This window comes from Oxyura jamaicensis, chromosome 14 (assembly GCF_011077185.1).
Source record: "Oxyura jamaicensis isolate SHBP4307 breed ruddy duck chromosome 14, BPBGC_Ojam_1.0, whole genome shotgun sequence".
Taxonomy (NCBI): Eukaryota; Metazoa; Chordata; class Aves; order Anseriformes; family Anatidae; genus Oxyura; species Oxyura jamaicensis.
The window spans coordinates 8,724,583-8,744,815 of record NC_048906.1 but is presented as its reverse complement, the minus strand read 5'-3'; the positions used below and the strand labels follow the sequence as shown (position 1 = coordinate 8,744,815).

Here is a 20,233-nt window from a genome sequence, read left to right as displayed (position 1 = left end):
ACTTACAGAGAAATGCAGTACTGTTTTCTGGGGATGAAACATTACTGATGAACCACTAATTCTCAGTAAACATAATCAGAATTTTTTTTCTTAATATGCACTGAAAAAACATTAGAGGTAAGTTGCAAAACAATACATTTAGCTACAACACTATTACAAACAAGGTATTATCAAGAAGCTCTTTTGACAGGTTAATGAAAAGGTCTGTTCCCTTTTGTTTAGAAAGACATTAATCTTCTAACATGGTGATATTATTTAATTTTTGTAAAGTTCTGAGCACTGGGGGGGGGCGGTCCACATACTTAGCCTCTCAAAACTCACACAGACATTTTAAAAGCGTGCCTGATGTCTGCAAAAGAGGCTACAAAAAGAGAGGGGAAAAAAGACATCTATACAGTTTAGAAGCTGGAGCACAATGCCATTACACAGCAATGGCAATGCCTAGTTACTTTTACTACTTCACTTTGTTCAACACGCCTACGTTTTGACCCCAAGACCAACAAGAACTCTGTTAAACTACATTTAATGATGTAAAGAACTGCAAGAATGGCTGCTAGGTTAAGCACTGTCCTTTATAAAATGTTATGCTCAACATTGTGGGATCTCTTGATAGCTGAACTTGTTGCTTGCTAGCTGGGAGAAGTTTTAAAAAGTTTTTAAATGACAAACTATTAATGTTCTGCCTGCTAGTGAGTACAAACTTTGTCACCAGCAAGTTAGGCATCAGAACGGCAATTCCCGTATGTCCCAAGAAATAAAATAAAAATGAACCTAACTTACAGAAAAATCAAGTGTTTTGTAAATATAAGAACGATTTTTTAAAAAAAGAATAAATTTGGAAAACATTTACTTTCCAAGCCCCTGTATTATCAGAGATTTTGTTTGAAATCAAAACTGAACTACTAGCTAGGCTTTCACACAGTCTGTCTGCTTATCTCTATGTGCACAGAATCCAAGTCTCACCATTTAAGTGTCACACCTTTTGGAAAAGAGCAGAATTACCAATTGTTAATTAACTAAGAGTAAGAGAAATAACTAACTTCTTTTAAATATGGATAGAAACAGTCCACTTTTGCAGCCAGATTTCAGAAAGGCAACTAAGCTATCACAGCACTACCTACAAGTGTGTATTGGGTATTTAAACTTGCACCTACTGCTTTTTAAATAATACAGGGGTAACTCCTAAGGTCTCAAAAATAAACGGGGAGAGGAGTCAAACAAAAACCTCTTAATACTTTACTTCAAAATAAGTAGTAGTAAATATTCATACCCACACTGGGATATACTTTTATCCCCCCGTATCCTTTAGAAACACTTGAGGATATTAGAGCTCAACAACCCATTAAAAACAAAACAAAGGCCTAATGAAAACAGACTTACTTTGTTCCTCCCCCACAAAAGAGGATCCAAATACAAAGGTGGTTTTTTTTTTTTTTTTCATTTTACACAATGCCAAAAAATTGTGGGCTCCCTTTCAAGTTTAAAGGATTCGACATCTGGAACGTTACATCCTAGTTTTTTCCAGAGCACATTTTGTTTGTCCTCAGATGCTTGATAAACATCAGGAATCTTTAAGGATTCAGGGTTTCCTTATGTTGCCTGCATTTATCAGTATCTAATAAGATGATTACTATAACCAAGATGACTGAAAAGCAGAAGCCAGTACCAAGCAATTGTTTTCAAAAGCCACTGCAGTTAATTTTTAATACCTGTAGACAGAGTTTAAGCTTGCAAATTTCAAAAACAGATGGCCAAATAGATAAGTACGCATCAATTACTGAAAAACAGGGGCTGCAACTGTCACACTTTTACACTCTTCTCACTGTGAACTTATCTTTTTACATAAATATTGACAAATTCACCGCCTATCAAACAGCAAACTTGTAGCATCAAATCTCTGCAACTCCCAGTGTTTCCCTGTCCAAAAGCAACTCAATGGAAGCAAAGTGTTTTTTGTATCAGCAAAGCCTTAGTGGAGCCTAAGCCAAAGATGTTGCATACAACAGTATAACAAAGATACTGCCATCTTGCTAGAAAAAATCTGTATTTACAAAAATTCTGCAGTATTCTCAGTTTGAAATATGCAAAACAAAATGCAATTTCTTCTCCATGAGATTGCAGCTTTGCTCATGAAAATCAGTAACGTGCTGTCAGACTTGCAACCCGAATCTGGACAAATACCCATTACAACAGCTGACAAAATAACCGTACACATGCCTTCAACTCAAATTACCAAAAAGATGTTAAAGTGATGTGAAGCCTCCTACTGGTTCTACCAGTCTCCATCACAGTTATGAGCACACGTTGACTATGTCACAAACTCTTCCTATTGAGCAGTTATTGAGGAAATATTACAGCAAAACAGCACCGCTCACTTCTTGTGTTCTCTGAAGTTAACCTCTGCTTGCAGTACCTTTATGGTACAAGGGCTGACAGTTAATGGTCAGTTAATTAACTGACAATTGCTTTGAGCAATTTTATTCCAGGTGAGATTCAGATCTAAGATAAAAATTACTTTAAGACTAATTATAAAAATACTCTTTACTTGAATATAAACCATGGAATCAAAGTATTTTTAGAATTTCCATTCTTCCTCTCAAGAGAGCCTATTGGCTTGTAACACACAAATAATCCTCCTTCCAAAAATAAGGTGTCGTATTTACTCCAAAGGATTAGACTGACCCTTCTTCCTTGCCCAGCATACAGGAAGCTACTGAAAAAAACATCGATATTCATCTGAGGATGCTACACAAACCAAATGGGGATAGCATGCTCCTGGATAAGACAGAGAATGTCTCCTGTAACTCAGTTTTTGTATACATTTAGCCAGAAAGCTCAGTAACTATAAGACAAGCTATGTGTGAGACTGTAAAAATATCTGCACATTTTTAATTTAAAATACAGAAACAGCTCTTGAACAAGATAGCAGAGTGTTTGGTTTGCTTTTTCCTTATTTTCTTGCTAAAGGATCTAGAGTATATTTGAAAGACCAATCAGAAACAAACAAGTGAATGCCAGATTTATTTCTGCAGCTCACATACTCAGTAGGGCAGTTTTTCATAAATAATCAAGCAACAGAAAGTTTACTGAATGCCAGAGAATGAACAGGCAATCCAGCAATACGCTTTCCTCTATTGTATATAAAATATTCCTCATAAACATACCCCAATACTCAAATTTTTACAACACAGTTTTGTAAAAAGCTCCAATGCTGTGGAAAAGTAAAACCTACTAACCAGTTTGTTTTCTGGTTGCTGAATGAATTCTTTCAGTTGCTTTACAGTAGCCAGTCTTCGGTCTCTGTCGTCTTCCCGAGTAATCCTCCGAAGAAGATTTGACAGTCGAGACTCGTCAGAATAAGACAACGATCGCTCTGAAAAAGAAAAGGCAATCATTTCTTGTTTCTACAGTGTTCTATCAACAATAACTATATTGCCTGAAATGGGCATTTGCATACTCGGTAAGACTTAATAATAATTTAAGAAAAAAAAAACAAAATTTATTTTAAAGCTAAGATGAGGAAAACAAAAAATAATTTAGCTACCGAAATACTTCATCTCTTCCAGCAGACAGACTAGCACCTGGCTAGAATGATTTAACCTCATCAAGGTTAAAACAGATTTCTGGCTGAACACATGAATAAAACAGCTCAACAAATAATATTTAAAGCAAACCTTTTGGAAAAAAAGCAAGCTGTTTCTTGAGGCAAATAAACAGATTTAAGCTCAAGCAACCACCAAGAAATAGCATTTTCTCTGTCATTTCAGCACAAAAAGACAGATTACAGTCAGTCTTCTGATACCTAGAAGGGTTCTGCTTTGAAAAGGAAAAGGTATACACTTGATCTGGAGAGGAACAGAAGCATACATCTGTGCAAAGGTGCAGTGGCTACTCATTTAAGTCTTTTATTCTAGTGGATCATAATACAGCAGAACTAGCAGCATCTAAGAAAACACTTCCTGTAAGTTGACCAGCAGAGCTACTCATACTAGTGAAGATCACAACCCAGTTTCCCTGATTTAGGAACCCATTGCAATACATTCTTCCTAAAGTCATATGAGTAATTCCTCTCCTTTTTTTTTCAAAAAGGAAGCAAGGTTTCTTTTCAAGAGATTGACATTAGATATTTTTGTGATGATAAAGATCAGAAGATTCATGGAACATGAAGATTTTCTTAGTCACCGTGACAGTTATGACAACACACAGGGCTACCAAAGATGACTGATCTCTCTGCTATGTAACACATCAGTCATTCCCATGAGAATACCTTCTGCATTACGGTCATGAAGAATATTCTCAAACTTACTCCCAGGTCTTTATTTTTTGAATTTTAAAAGAGAGTATGAATAAAATCAGCTTTAATAATCGGTTTCTCACCAGGCATCAGTTTAAGCAATGAACTTTGAAGACACCTGACATTCTGAAAGATTAGGGAGGCTTAGCAAACATTAAAATAGCAAGATGAGTATGAGGATCAAATATACATTTTGTTCCTAGCTAGAACATCCACATAAGACATGCTGAGATGTTATCTGACAGGTATGAAAAGAGCTTGTTTCAAGATGTTGCTGATTTTACAGAAGACTAAGGCATTCATATCCACTGAGGAAGAATTAAGTTTATTTTCCCTTGCTTTATCTTGAAACTGCAGTCTTCAGTAGTGGAGAAAAAGCTGCGTGGCTGGTGAGAATCACACAAGGAATCATGATCAGAAGAGACATCTTCTGCAGCTATATTTGTGGTCTTCCTGAGTGATGCTGCCATTCCAAGAACTACAATCTACACTAGATGATTGCTCGCCTCTGAGGATCACCTTTTATTTCTGCCCAGAGTTCAGCTAGCAGCTGTAGCTGAAGGCTCGCTTGCCTGCCAATGGTCAATACATAGCCAAACTTCAGAAAAAGGGAGCTGGCACAGTGACCCATATGGGAAAAATAATTCAAACCACCCTTGGAAAAGAAAGAAAAGTACTGCTACAAAGGACGCAGTCTGCCCAGCGGTGTCCCACATCTACCATTTTCTTTAAAACTTGGGCAGTAGTAGGAGGTCACTAGACCTTTAGGGAAAAAATGTGGTTTTTTGAAAGTTCAAATGGAATTGTTTGGAGACAAAACATACATAAACAAAAATGAAAGTTCTTTAAAAGCTTGGTTAGGGTGGAAATTAATTCAGACTACAGTACACATAACAAAATGTGCAACTGCTATCCATAAATAATTCCATGTGAACGCTCTACTAGGAAAGTATCTTGTCATACATGAAGCTTTCAGTAAGCTGAACAGAATCTACACGTCCTTCGCTGCTACGCTGTCCACATACGAAGCCTCTCAAAACAGAACGATGAATGTGTCCTTGAACAATTCAATGTACTGACAGCCCTTCAACACAGTCCTCTTCAAGAAAACAGATGTGGCTCATGAGAAAGAAATGTCTACTCTACAGTGTCTCCAGCTAAACTCTGCTGAACACTAACCTGGACCACACACAATACGTGTCGCCTGCAACTCCCAGCCTGTGCTGACCCCTGACACTTCACAAACACGAGGGAAAGTACACCAGCATCAGCTGGGTTAGGTCCCTAGATACTGATCTTGAAGGGCAAAACAGGATACAGTGGTTTGGAAAACACTGAAAGTTAGTTATTACTATTTTTTTTTTTAATAAACAGACTCTACATCTTTGCAAGTTATCTCCTATTCCCAGAAAAATGTTATTTGGCTCTTAAATTTTAGAAGAGCCCAATTTTTTGTTAATTTTTCCTGAATTAGTCCAGTTTTCTAGAAACCTCGAATTAGTTAAATCCACATCTTGCAACTTTTTAGTGTTGTCTTCTCTGGGTTTATCTTTTTGCTTATAATCTCTTCGTGGAAAACTGTCTAATTTATTTTGAAAACATTGCAGTACCCTACATAAAAAAAAATATCCTAAAACCAGAACTGTATAAATAAACCCACCAAGGTTACTGGTAGAAAAGACACCTAACTTCTGCTAGAACAAGACATCCTGTTCAAAACTCTCTACTAAAAGCAGTTTTTTTTTTTTTTTTTAAAAAATCAGTTACTGCCTGATAAACATTGACATTACTCCATAAAACAATAACCATTAACTGTCTGTTGAGCCATAATCACAACCTAAAAAAAATCAGAAGAGAATACCATCAACATGACCGATGCTATCCTATCAAAGCACTGGTCAATGAACACCTGTATAAGACTTCCATTTTAAGAATTCCATTTTGTGAAAAAAATGCAAAGTGTTGGCCATATGTAAACTAACTCACAGAAGATAACTATTTATATTTAAACTTTCTGAATGCACACACATATCAGACAGGAAAATATAAAATTATTTTCAAAGATCCCGTAGCAACATAATCCCAATTTATTTACAGAAGCTATGAAAAAAATCAAAATGACTTACTGAAACCTAAAAGCAAAGACACCCCAGTTAACAAGGAGACTCAAAATCTGACATCTAGAGAAGGACAAAATACATACACAAGCATACAAGTCATAGGTAGTGACTTCAGCCATACAAGATTACTAACATTTTACTGATTAAACAGGTGCTCGCATACATAGAATAGTCTGAATTTTCTGCCAATACTAACAGCAAATTCCCTCACAATTCCACTGCAAAAAATATTATTTATACTAAGTTCTGTTGGACAATTCTCTTTCCTCTGCACGTACATGACTTAAGACACTTAAGAACACTGAAAAATTTTAAGACATCAGAACAGGATTACAAAATGAGAGTTTAACCCATTCCAAAGATCAGGCTTTTGTATCAATCACGTCACTGCTTGCACCTCAGTTCCTCCACCTGCAAAGCACACTGAATAGGCTTTTCTTCCACCTCTAAAATGTAAAACCCCATGTCCCTGTATGTTTAAAAAATATCTGGCATTGAGTAGTCATGGTTTTTTGTCAGTGGCTCAGCTACCACTTATAAATTATAAGTGATGCAATAAATGACAGTGCTTAGTCATAACTGAGTTTCTATTTTCTTTCAAATGTCCTTGGAACAGTTTTAAGAAACAAAACAAAAAACAACAAAACAAAAAAAAATTAACTCCATGATTTAAATCCAAACAGTAGGAAAACTAAAGCCTTCCTTCTCAAAATACATGCCCAGCATTCTTGCACCCTCTTGCAAGACCCTTCCAGATTTCCTTTCGTTTCTTCTTCTTATGCCTCCAGCTCCTCCCTGGTCTCTAATCTTCAGCTGAGCAAGAGGTAGCATGTATTGTGGCCGGTTCAGGAGTACACATCCACTGACTAATCAGCTAGTACGATGCGATGACTGTTGACCTGCAGGCCAGGGAGAACAGATAACGGCTGAGCTCACCGTTACGCATTTTCCCCACACTAGGGACTCTTTATTGGCGACTTTTTACCGAAGCATCAATTTCCAACAAATCTAAGAGCTTATTCACTGTCCTGGAGCCCTTGGTCTCTTTGCCACATTTGGCCACATTGATTAAGGTTTCAAAAGCTTTTAAAAGGAAATTTAAAAACTGATAGTATAAGCCTTCTAGCTGAGAGGTCTAACCCATGCAGGAAGTCTCAGTGCAGGGAACAGTAAATATACCTTTCTTTTAGCCTTTCTGAAATTCCACTCCTTACCTTTACTGAAAAATAAAGCAATTTAGAGTTGTTTTTTTTCTTGGTGTTTTTTAGAAACATTTCTGAAGATGACAGTTTCTATCAACATCATCAAATTGTATGTAACAAAAAAAATCCACACAGGTTGCCTAACCATAAGGAACTTTTCACATTCTGAACACAAGAAGTTGCCAAAAGAAAACCACCTTTTCCAGAAAAAATGTAGAATCATTACCCTGTGATTTCCTCATGTCTTTTGTGGCTAAAGCACGATTCCCATGCGGAACACTGGTAAAATCAGGATTGGTCACATTGTTAACTCTCAGCTCTTGCCCCAACGACTTCCGACCATAAGTATTTTCCCCAGATCCTCCATTGACACTGTAGCCACCTGTGGGAAAAGCAAGGTGAGATTAAAACAGGCTAACAAACTATACATTTAGTAGGGTAGCATGTTCTGAGTTATTCAGTTCATATGCAATTGAACGTTTCCCTCTCACATGCAAAATTGCTTTATTTTTTAAGTTTCCAGGTCACACATTCAGAATCTGATAATTCTTTCTTTGAAGTGAATATGAAACTCTATTGCAATAGCTTATTTTTAATAGTTTTTTTTTTCATGTAATTTTATTGTATTTGATGTTATTACTTTTGACCTTGTATTTTACAAGGCCTTTCATATCAACCTGCTATTAAACAAAGCCTAGATGCATTCCCTTATTTGCTCCTTGATTACGCAGATCAAATTTCAACAGTTTTCATTAGAAATTCACATCAGTGTCAGTAAAATGGCCAAAATAAAAGAACACTTTGAAAAACTTATGGATTATTTAAATGACATACAAGTTGAACTCTCTTTGAGCATACAACAGTCAGTATTTTCACACATTAATACTGACATTATCTTAAACAACTGCATGCAATCAATCCTACATTCTCCCACTTGATATAAACATGGTACATCTTCAGTAACAAAACAGAAAGAAACGTGTTGTTTGGAGTAATACTATCATTTTTACACCTAGATCCAAGTATTTACATACTCAAATGATGAAACCATTTTTTTTTTTTTCAGTCTGCCACACCACTTTGAGGGGCAATTCCTTCCTCCACAGTACTATGGAGAAATGAAGTTGCCCACTGAGCCTCTTCAGTACTTCCCTCAGTGTGTTAGAGCTCACTTTCAAGGCCAGCTGCACAGCCAGCTTTCTAAAGTGCCTTCCCCTGCTTGAGACAGTGAAAAATCACCTAAAAAAAACCTGGAGCAACAAAAGATATGCAAGACTTCTTTCAAAAAAGGCATTTCCACAATTCCACCTGCAGTGGTACATAAAAGTAAGCCAGGGGCAGGTAGAGGTGGCTCTGTGTAAGAGGAGGCAACGTTCTAAGACTGAAGGATGGATAAAAAAAACATCCAAACATCAAGGTGGATCTGGACCTTAGTAGACGTAAAAAAGAAATTCCATCTTGAAGGCAAAATTTTTGATAAAAGGAAGCTGAGAACTATCAGTAGAAGTTTGGGCAATTTTATACTCACAAGGCTACCTTACCATTACAGAAACTCCTATTCAAAATCTCAGTTGTCATTAGTTACACCTACAGTAAATATAATTTGTTTATTTTGATTTACAACATTAAACTACATTTTTAAACTAAGTAGCACGTATGCCACCTTAACATTATTTTGTCATAACAAACCAACACTGCCCTACGAAGAAAACTACTTCTAACAGCAATAAATGTATTTATGAGTGTGGAGAAGTATATCAATAAAATTCAAAGCAACAAAGAACTTTATTTAACTGGAGACATCAGATAATCACACATTTGGAGCAAAGACATCAGCTATCAGAAATACACATGCTACCAAGTACAAATAGAGTTCTTAAAGTTATTTCATACACTCCCTCTAGCGCACAAAATCCCAGCTGTTTTTGGTTGTTTGCTAAGGAATTGGTATTTGCTACAGCATTTTTGACATTATCTTAAATGAATTAAAACAAACCTACGTTATCTCTTGATGTATACATAGTACATCTTTGGTAACAATATGAAACATAAAATTGCCATTATTTTGAGTAATTAGAAACAGCACGGCAATTAGGTTTCTAGGCATTAAGGCTGTAAATTACATTGTTGTTCTCTTCAGAGATTTATCTGCTGGTCTGAAAAGTTTTTCAAAATCTTAAATTAAAAATACTCTTAAATTAACTCAATTAAAATATCACATTTGAGACCAAATAAGAATACGATGAGCCGTATCACTTATTAATTTTAGCAGAAATACACAGATACCACAACATGGATACTAGCATATTGTCTCTTTTTGCAGTAAGGACTGAGCACATCATATAGTAATAAAACCTAAAGGCAGAAAAATGATGCTGAAAGGGACAGTATCTCATCTATATAAGCAAATCCCAGGAGGCCTTTCATTTAGTTTAATAAACTTACATCTGCAAATTCATGTCTTATTTTGTAAAATAAAGGAGAGAGATCTAAATGCAGTCTTCCACTATTTAATGTGAAAGATGGTTAAAAAAAAACTAATCATAGAGATGCACAGCAAAAGGACAGGAGGCAATAGTCATAAGTTGTAACAAGGGAAATTTGAACTGGATATGAGAAAACAACTCTTTACCAGGAGAACTAAACAGGCTGCTAAGGGAGGCTGCAGAACTGCCCAGCCTTGGGGATTTTCAGAACAGGACTTCCAGAAATTATCAACTTCGAATTTTTATTATTAACACCAGTAACTGAAAAAGAGAAGAAGTTTCTGAAAGATTCTATGTCTATTATGATATACTGTCATCCCGAAGAGAAAAGCTACAAGTTCTTAAGATGAAAATTCCATGTTGGCAGACTCCTGCAGAATAACTGAAAATTCTCAGTTAAAGGCACTACTCGGCATCTGTAAGCTTACAAGTTTCTCCCAAAATAAAAATGAATTATAAATACCTGAACTCTGGTTTTACAGTACAGAATATCCTAATCATCTCTTTTCAAGTCACAATCAAACAAAATAGCTGAGATAAGGTGCTGAGGTAGCAGAGCATGCCTTGTGAAGTACAGTACTTGAGGGAGAGAGAGGTACATTTTCTTCTCAGCTGGCACTTACCCAGCATCTTCACAAAAAACTACCTTCCTGAATTCATATAAACCTTACCATTTCACTATACTCTACCACACTTCTAAGTATTTAAGAATAACCTAGAACATTTGAATCACACTAGACCTCCACATGTTAGCAAACACACTGATAAATAAATGTATCTGCTTTCTAGTAAGTTTCTCTGCTAAAATTAACAAGCTCTGAAGGTTCAGAAGGTATGCATATAAACAAATACCTGTTTCAAGCTCATTTATCCTACTCACAAAACTTATTACTTATGAAAAATAAATCTGCATCACTGCACTCAGCTGTAACTTCCCCTAACACGCAGCATGCAGTTGTTTACAAAAGTTACAGAGTAGACAAGATGGGGGAATGTAAATGCTTTTGAGGTTCCAGAACAAAAACTTCCACACTAATACTACTCTGAGATTTGGAGTTCACTAATCTTGCATTTCTGAAGAAAACATGGCCTAGGAAGTGATCGTGCAAGTGAAAAAATCCTCATATTTCATCTCTATATTAGAATTCAGAATACAGGTTTATTTTTCATCATGGATACTATTTTAAATTTTCAAGTGTTTTCTAGAGAAAGTATTCCCCCTGTCCCCCCCCAGAGAAAAGACAGGCAGAAAAAAATAGAAATTTCCATTCACGCTAAAATATAGATCTGATCCCCAAACTATCAATTTGCTGCAGTAAAGCTTCCAAAAAACTGTATCTGAGCAGTAGTCCATTTAATCAGGCAGCCCATTTTCAATACCAGAAGCACTAAACACTATTCAAGAAAAAATTACAACTTCCAGACCAGACATATCCAGAATACTACTCCTCTGGTAACATATTAAGTCTTCTCTCATATTCTTCTCTTAATGCAACTGCATATTGTCTCACCACTCACTTCAGCCACAGCTTTTCTTTGATCCCTGATAAAGGGGATTGTATCAGCTCAGTGCATTTTTTAAAAAAAGGAAACAAGGTTTCTCAACCATTTCAAGTTTACTGCCTTTCTCTGAACGTCCCCTTGTTTATTACACATGAAACAGCAATCTGTGTACCTTTTTCTTCATTCTGTATGTCAGTGTGGACTCTGATATCATCGTGTCTTTGTCGAGACACCACAGCTGAATTTGAGGGTTGTAATCCATAGGAGGCAGAACTGCCCCGATCTCTGGATGAAGAGTATTTTAAATTGTCCTGGTCAGCTGATGCACTGTCAGTTCTATAAAGAGAAAAATATTTTATGTATTGGTATAACAGGAGTGGGATTCACATTTTCACTTATAAATGCAACATACTTAAATGACAATCCCAAATGTATTTTCCTGTGTTAAAAAATCTGCATGTCTAACCTGCTTTTTAAAAGGTGACCTTAAATTCACATTGGGATTAGAATTGATTAATTAATACAACCGCATGCAAAGGAAATGCACTCCAGTGTGTCAGTGCCATGTGTCAGGACATTCTCAAGTGTATTTTCAGTTAGATGTCCACACGAGATATAAGGGCAAGTTACTTCCAGAAGTGAAAAATAAAATACAGTTAGGAATAGCTCTGTACCACACTGTCTCCCGTTTGTGAAAGTCACTGCTAATCCACAGATGAACATTTGCACAATACGATATGGGCTTTAGTGAGCCATGCAAACCCAGTTAGTAAAGGGAGGTGTTACTAGCACGTAACTGATCATCGACAAAGGAATAACATACTGAGTTTTCACAAAAAAAGAAAAACCACAACAACAAACAAAAACTGCAAAACAAGAAAATAGGCTTTACTAAGGAAAAAACATGTAATGTAAAGTAACAGCTGTTATCCTTTAGAGCAACACCTGCAAATAAGTGACTTTTTTTAAAAAAATCTGCATGAAGCTTAAACAACTCTCATATCAGAAAGCCAGTTTATATCCCAGAACAATTTTCACCATGTTCCTTGAAAGTTTATCAAGACAACTGGCCTCCCTGGACATACTAAGTGATTTTCTTTTTAAAAATACCATTACTCAAATGTAGTATAACGTTTGTATGCACAACATTTCAGATTCTAAATTCAACCAAGCACTGTAAATTCACTCTTTCAAGCAATACTAGAGGTTTTACATTAAAAGCAGTAAAACAATACCCATCCGAAACAAAAATTGGCAGAATTTTGTACATCTCAAATATATCTGGAAGTACACTATTGAAGTTACTCATAGCAATTTGTGTGTTTTGTTTTTTAAGCAAACTCTAAAGCTTTGCATAGCACATACGGTTATTTCGCAAAAAGCAGCACGTAATTCCTTTTTGTTGCTGTAAATTAACTACAAGTTGTGTTAAGGACAAACACCACAAGTTCTTGGGAAAAAATATTTCGTTTTTACTTTTTAAAAGAACACTGCGATTAGAACCTGTAGCAAAACTCGGGGAAAAGGAGTTAAATGCATCTCAAGGCCAAAAAGGAAAAACAAAGTCAGATAAAGATTTTTGAAAGCTACTGGTACTTCAGCTATCTCAAAGGCCTGCCGTTTTCAAACACAGCTCTTCCTCAGTACAACTGGAAGAGTAACATCATGAGGGTTCATATTTGCAAAGACAATTAAAGAAAATCTCCAGGTATTTTACCCCTTTGAGAATGTTAAAGACGATATACTATCAAAATGGACAAGGGTTCAAAAGAAGAAACTTGTACTTTTGCCCTTTTCTCTGAATCATTGCATTCAGATCCCAGCTAACACTTCCACAGTGAAAGGCTGACCCCAGGTTTGCTTGGCAGGTGTGAGTGCCTTTTGCTCTGTAAGCAAGTCACCTTCAGATACAGACATTAAGGCTATTTTCTCCATTCGGTAGTCACCCTGGCATCACAGCTACCGGTCTGCCAAACACTTGCTGGGACTACTGCACCCAGCAGGCTGCTCCAGTCGAGAGGCAAAGCCTTGCTGCAACTCTCAGCTCGTGACAGCCAACCAGGACTGCAGAAATACAGCCGGACCTTCATCACTCACCTAAACTATGTTGAACAACAAAATTCTGTGGGGTTTCTTCAGATGGTATGAGCTGTAAATGTGCTTACAGAGTGTACAAGTTCTCCTACCAGGTACACAGCCCCCAGATTTTCTCCCTGCCCTGAAACCTCGAGGGACTCCCTGCCCACTTTGAGGAAGGGTAATCTCTTACAGAGAACTCAACTTGATTTAGCCTCTCAATGAAAAAGACGGACAGATTTTCAATTAATAAATTTAAGTACTGATGGCTTCTTAATAGCATACCTCCCTCCCCAAAGAGCATTGCCTTTTTTTTTTTAGGGTGGCGTGCTGTATGCTGTATCATCTCCAACTGCCAAGCACAGCCTGCAATTCTCAAGGCTGACCGCGAGCTGATTAAGCACCCAATTCCTGAGACTGCGTACCCCAATCAGCTAGAGGACAGCTAGAGGACGACACGTGTTCTCAGCTAACCTCAGCTCAGCCTTTCAACAGTTTGTATTATTTCCCATTGTGGCAAAGTACATAAGGGCATTGTTTCTCTGGGAAGAACTCCACACTTAATTAGTCCTGTCTTTGGGAAGAGCTTTCTGCAAGCTAACCAGCTCACAGCTCGTCACCCAACCAAAACGGTGAGTAAGACCTTATTTAAAGTGTATCGTTTCCCTGCCACGTATCCCTGTAAGAGACACTAGTTCCCACTACAACAAAGATGCAGTTTAGATAACCAGCAGTTTCTGCCCTTTCTTTATGACACAGAAAAAAAATACCCCGTGGAAAGATATTGCTTTCTGCAGAACCAGGTTCTGGGACCCAGCTGGCCTCTAGGATCCGCAATGACCTGAAGGCTTCTGCTTGGAGAGAAGCCTGGAGTAAGATTCACCTGCTGCAGGCACCCCAGTGGACGCCAGGTGACACAAAGGACTGTGCTCCTGGCTGTGTGGTGCCTGCCCGTGTTTCAGGACAGCACTTCTCCTGCCCACACGGCACGACTTCCACTTCCACTGCGCTGTGCCAACGGGCAGGTGAGCTTATGGGACAGATGCAACACTCGCTGATCTCTTTCAAGAGGCGTCTATGTAAATACGAATTTATCACCGACACACATGGACACTGTCGCTGAAGCGAACACACACGGTGCACCACCAAAATCAACACACAATGCTAGCAACCAATGAGCAGAAGTACAAACACAAGCATGGCATTAGACAATGCTGGAATAGGAAACTGCAAGAATGAACGTGACATTATCTTGTACTGTAGCTTCAAAAGCTTATTTGCCACTTCATGAGATGCTACCTGGCTTTATTTCCATTTAACCTACACACCCACTAGTGGACAAGTCCATCCAATTCCACCGAAAGTATCGGCAAGATTTGACTACACCAATTTGTACGACTGAAGAAAGCATGGCTGAGAACAGTTAGCTTTAAAGAAGTCTTTATCTAGAATAAGCAAAAATAGGCTGATCAAAAATACTTTGTTTCTTTGGTTGTATGGAAACCTTGAGAATTTTGGTCCAAGAAACTTGTTAGAAGCAATCTGCCATACTATTTGTTATCCGTAATTCTTTCTCAGCGACTGTACCATATGGATATTATTTTGAGACAAAAATTGCTTAATTATTCTATTCTATTTTACTTTTTCCGAATACACACTTCAGATGAATGATTTATTCTGATACATCTATCGTGTACTAGAGATCTTATTTAAGTCAGTCAGTTTGATTATTTGCCAAGTTTATTTGCTATCGTGCCCATCAGTTCTTCACTACTTAAAATGTTTATCAATAAAACATCTAAAACAGAGTGACTGTACCCACTCAAATTAACAGCTTCCCATTAAGTTTCCAGCCCTCCTTCCACTGGCATGCAGAGCAATGACAACCCTCTTTCGCTCCCCCTCCTGCATTTACCTATTTTGCCACGCTCTTCTCTCATAGCTTGAGCCATGCCCCCAGGCCTGGCTGAGCCCACCTCAAAGCCTGGTTTTGTTCCTACTCCTGGGCTGAGAGAAGCTTAGCAAAATTGTAAATGGCCACGTTTACTGAAGTAACAGTGAGTCCCCTCTTTTCCTCCTGCAGTCCTGCCACCTCCACTGCTGGACAACGACCTGCGGTAACGGCAGCTTTTCCAATCGGCTCTCAGGCTGCATCACCGCTGCTTACTCAGTAGCTCACCAAAATTCCCTTCTATCCTGGGATGGACATTAGGAGGGAAGGTCAGGGAAACATACTCTGTCCTTATTCTCCCACAGGCATCTTCTGATAACCCTTTTTGGGCTGGTTATAACCCTGGCCTGCTCTTGTCTGGCTGCTCTTGCCTGGAAGCCTATCTGCTCTCCAAGCTCCCTTCGCTTCCCGCTGACACACTTCTGTGTTCTTTCATCTTTCACACATCTCGGTCTCCTCTGGCTTCACATTAAAAACAAAGACTTTCACATTGCGAACTCAAGCTCCCCCAATTTACCAGGGAAGAAAAAAAAAAAACAACCACCTCCCCAAACCAAAAAAGCTCTTTGATCTCATACCTTCCCACCTTATCAGCATATTCAACAAACTCAGATGTGAAGGGAGATCAAGAATTACTTGTTACCGGTTCAGAAGTGAACCTATTCCTGTTCAACATCTCCCACACAGTCCACTGAACCTCTTCCCAAGGTTTCCCTTGACCTTTTCATAATTACTGTCAAAACTGATACTGCAACTCATTCTCTACTCAAAAGCTTGCCTTTGACATCTGGGACTATGTGGTCTCTCTATGTATGTACATACACATTAAAACTCACTTCCTTTTTTTATTGCCATATACACAGTTACTAGTTCTTGCTTCTTGTAAAAGACACACCTCTGCCCTTTACAGGCACAGAAAATGCACTGCTCCAAACATTGTTTTCTTAGCCTGTTTCCTCTGATGGGTCTCTGTGCTCCCTGCTGATACCTCCTGCTCTGACTCATGTTGAACACGGGGTACTTGTCCAACACTGCTCTCCTGCTTAGGAGACAGCTACCTTGAACAAAAATCATATTTTCCTGTCTTCTCTTATGATTTCTAGACTGGTGGGGACCTAGAACATAACTTGGTTTGGCAGGCACTGTGGTAGCAGGAATTAGGAATTCCTAGCACTGACTTACATTTCACAAGAAGGATACACTTCATTTTCAGGAACAAATTTCAAGATTGAATCTGTGTCTAATAAGCCACCTCCAGATCTTCTATCACGTGCAAGACTTTCTTTTTCATTTCTCCATATACACCCCTGCTAACCTGTATTATTGTTAGAGAGCCAGAGGTCCTGTTAATTAAAATCTTACCCTTTCTCACTTTGGCCTAAGAACAAGAAAGTCATGGTGCACACAGCATTGGCTGACCTGCCACTCTCCTCTCTCCCTCCTGCTTAGTACTACAAGTACTTAAGAACTGTTTTGCCACCCACAGCATTTCCTATGAAAGAGAAGTATTACTTATTTCGCTGTATAATCAATCTTCAGTACTACATTGAATCTACTCTGCCATACCTTGACCTTTGCACTGACATGAAGTTATTTTTTTCCCCCAGAAGTCATATCAGGGAAAACACAGGACAACCTGTCAAACAAAAAAGGAAAGGGAAAAGAATGAAAGGTCTAGAAAGCTGTAAAGATTGGAAGAGAGGGACAGGATCTCATCAGGCTTTCTCAAGATGAACAAAAAATGCACAACCACTGCCTTATTGTTCTGCCACATACACCCAGCATTTGTCCAGAAAGTTTCGTGTTGCTTAATTCAGGGTCTGGCACACCTCTGTGCACACACTAATATGTCCATACACATGAGCACAGCTTCTTCCTCTGTAACACACAGAGGGTCCATCAGTACACACACCACAGTAAGACCAGTCCATATGCATCTGACAAATACAACTGCATTCATGCAGGCACAAGATTTTTTTTTTTTTTTTTTTTAAATCAAATTCTAATCAAGAACTACTCTCCCTTAGAGACTCGTCTGGGCTCCTACGTTCAGTTTGACCATTTTCACCCCAAGCCCCAGTACTTATTAGCATTACTAAAAACTGAGAGGAATCTAGACCTATAATGGCAATTACCTAGCCACTTTTACACACACGAGTGTGTCTGAAAGCACAATCCATCTGATAATACACCCAGGCATCAGGAGCTTCCTTCTCCACCCTCAGCAACTTGAAACAACTACAGCATTTTTCATTATTTTAGCCATGTTCTTCTATGCCCTGCAAGAAAGCACTTCCCAGCAGTATCACCTGTGCTAAAAGAAGCTAACAGCCAACAGAAAAGAAAGAGGAAGGAAACTATACTTGGATATATGCTGCACTGGGGGGCTGTCCAGGAGCACATTCAAAACAGAAGAGAAACACTCACTGCCCAAAGTATGGGACAGATCTCCTTTCAACAGCCCATATGAATCACTTAAAAATTAGTTAATGCCAAAACAACAAAGATTAAATTAATCTCTAGTTCACTCTTAAATGTTAGTGTAGACCCACAGGTCCCATACAGCCAAAGTTATCAGTTTGAGATTTAGAAACCCTACACAAAACACAAAGAAATGTGAGATCTGTTTGGGACCAGGTGAACATTTCTAATTCCTGGGTTCTCTCACTTGACTGAAAAACACAAATATTTAAAGGAAGGGATAAAATTAAACTCTTACAAACATCAGTCAAGAGCAGTTAGGTGTTTCTCCACAGGAGACCTTATTACACAACCTGATGGAAACAGACCTAGACCCCATCCACACACCATGAAGTTCCCCTTCCTGCCGCACTTTCTGTAGTGCTTTCAGAATTGTTTCTCATGTCGCTTTTTGGATAATTATTTTAGCAATGCCATTTACAGCAACTGTGCTCGAGAGTTAAGGATGCCTCAAACTACAGCCCGGGAAAGGACCTGAATCAGACACACAGGAAAGAAATCAAATTCTTAACCCAACCTTACCATCACGCAAAGCATTTCTGTGGCTAGGTCCTTACTCTCACCTCTAACACAACTGAAACCCCTGCAGGCAACGGTTTACTGGAAAAAGTCTTTTTTCTAGACACTACAAGACATTTTTTAGACTAATACATAAAACCTGTGACAAGTTAATACATCCAACCAGGGAGCATTTATAGAAGCCATCCACTGCAAAGACACAAGGGGTACACCCAATTTCTTCCATGTGGGAACTGCAGGAGAATGGTTAGGGACCAGAACTCCAGGCTGCAGCCCACGAATCTGAAGCAAGGCAGTAGTTAAGGAGTAGGAGAGACCAGACTTCATACATGCCAAAAATCTTCACTAAGAACTAGATGCTATAGGATGTCACCAATGAAGTTTACTCCTTTTAAATGTGGAAAAAGTTATAAAGTCATAGAATATCCCAAGTTGGAAGGGACCCACAAGGATCATCGAGTCCAACTCCTGGCTCTACACAGGACCACCCAAAAATCAGACCCTATGTCTGAGAGCAGTGTCCAAATGCTTCTTGAACTCCAGCAGGCTCAGGGCCGAGACCACTGCCCCTGGGAACTATTCCACAGCCTGACCACCCTCTTGGTGAAGATTCTTGTCCTAACACCCAGCCTGACCCACCTGTCACAGCTCCATGCCGCTATAGTAAGTTATTTAACCAAACAGCTCAACAGCAGAAGAAATTAGAATTTAAATGACCGTGGCACGCACACCATTAAGAACCAAACATTTGAGTCCTTAGCATTACCCCTGGAGGTGGCACCGCTATCTGTTCAACCACAAGGCAAGCTTCTTCCATAGTAAATACTGAAGTGACATCTGAGTTTCGCAAGATCTACCTTCATACCCACTCGCTTTCCCCAGTCCAAATCACACGTGGCTGGGACTGTCATCGGTGAATACGTTCCCAAGCACACGGCCCTCTGTTCTGTGCTGGCAATTTTAAAAGCAGGATCCCATACTATGTTAGAGTTTCAAAAACACTAAAAAAAATCCCCAAACTTCCACATTAAGAAAATAAAAATTAAGAAACACCAACACTATCTCCACAAGAATATAAACTATTAAAATAGCAATGCTGGGTGGCACAACAAACACACCGGCACGGGGTATACCCGAGGTAACCGAGGCCCTGACCACGCTCTGTACACCTGACCGAAGATGTCAACAGACCTGGAGTTTCACTTACTATGAATTAAAGCAGTGGACACAAACACACCTTTAAACCCAGTGCATTGCACAAGCTCCCACCCCGCTCTCCTTACAGGTCAGCCACTTTCCCCAGCTAAGAAAACAATAATCCTGCACTATTTCGTTAATCTGCACGAGCACTCCTTTGGCCTCCAAGAATCAGCCCGCACAAAGCCCCCCTGAACCTCCCAACCCCTGTAGGCCCCCAGCCCCCCCCAACCACCCCAGGATGCCCCACCCCACACCAGGACCCCACCACCACCCCCAGAGTCCCCCACCCCATCCCAGGACCCCCAGCACAACTGCCCCAGGACCCCCTTCTCCCTCAGGAACCCCCCCCCCACCAGCCCCACCCCCCACCCCAGGACCCCACTGCCAACCCCCAAGAGCCC

At 39.0% G+C, this 20,233-nt stretch overlaps 1 protein-coding gene across 3 annotated transcripts in view; it reads right to left on the bottom strand.

Annotated features, from left to right (window-relative positions):
* Positions 1 to 20,233, bottom strand: part of SMG1 (SMG1 nonsense mediated mRNA decay associated PI3K related kinase) — a 67,717-nt gene that overhangs the window by 46,724 nt on the left and 760 nt on the right. Inside the window, exons 2-5 of one of the 3 annotated variants that reach the window (XM_035339134.1) lie at positions 17,199 to 17,268; positions 11,778 to 11,941; positions 7,843 to 7,998; positions 3,237 to 3,373 (exon numbers count right to left, since the gene is read on the bottom strand). In XM_035339134.1, the coding sequence (XP_035195025.1) occupies positions 3,237 to 3,373; positions 7,843 to 7,998; positions 11,778 to 11,941; positions 17,199 to 17,218 (477 nt within the window). In that variant the 5' untranslated portion in view covers positions 17,219 to 17,268. The remainder of the gene's footprint in view (positions 1 to 3,236; positions 3,374 to 7,842; positions 7,999 to 11,777; positions 11,942 to 17,198; positions 17,269 to 20,233) is intronic. The other 2 variants (XM_035339133.1, XM_035339135.1) reach the window with 2 other exon arrangements.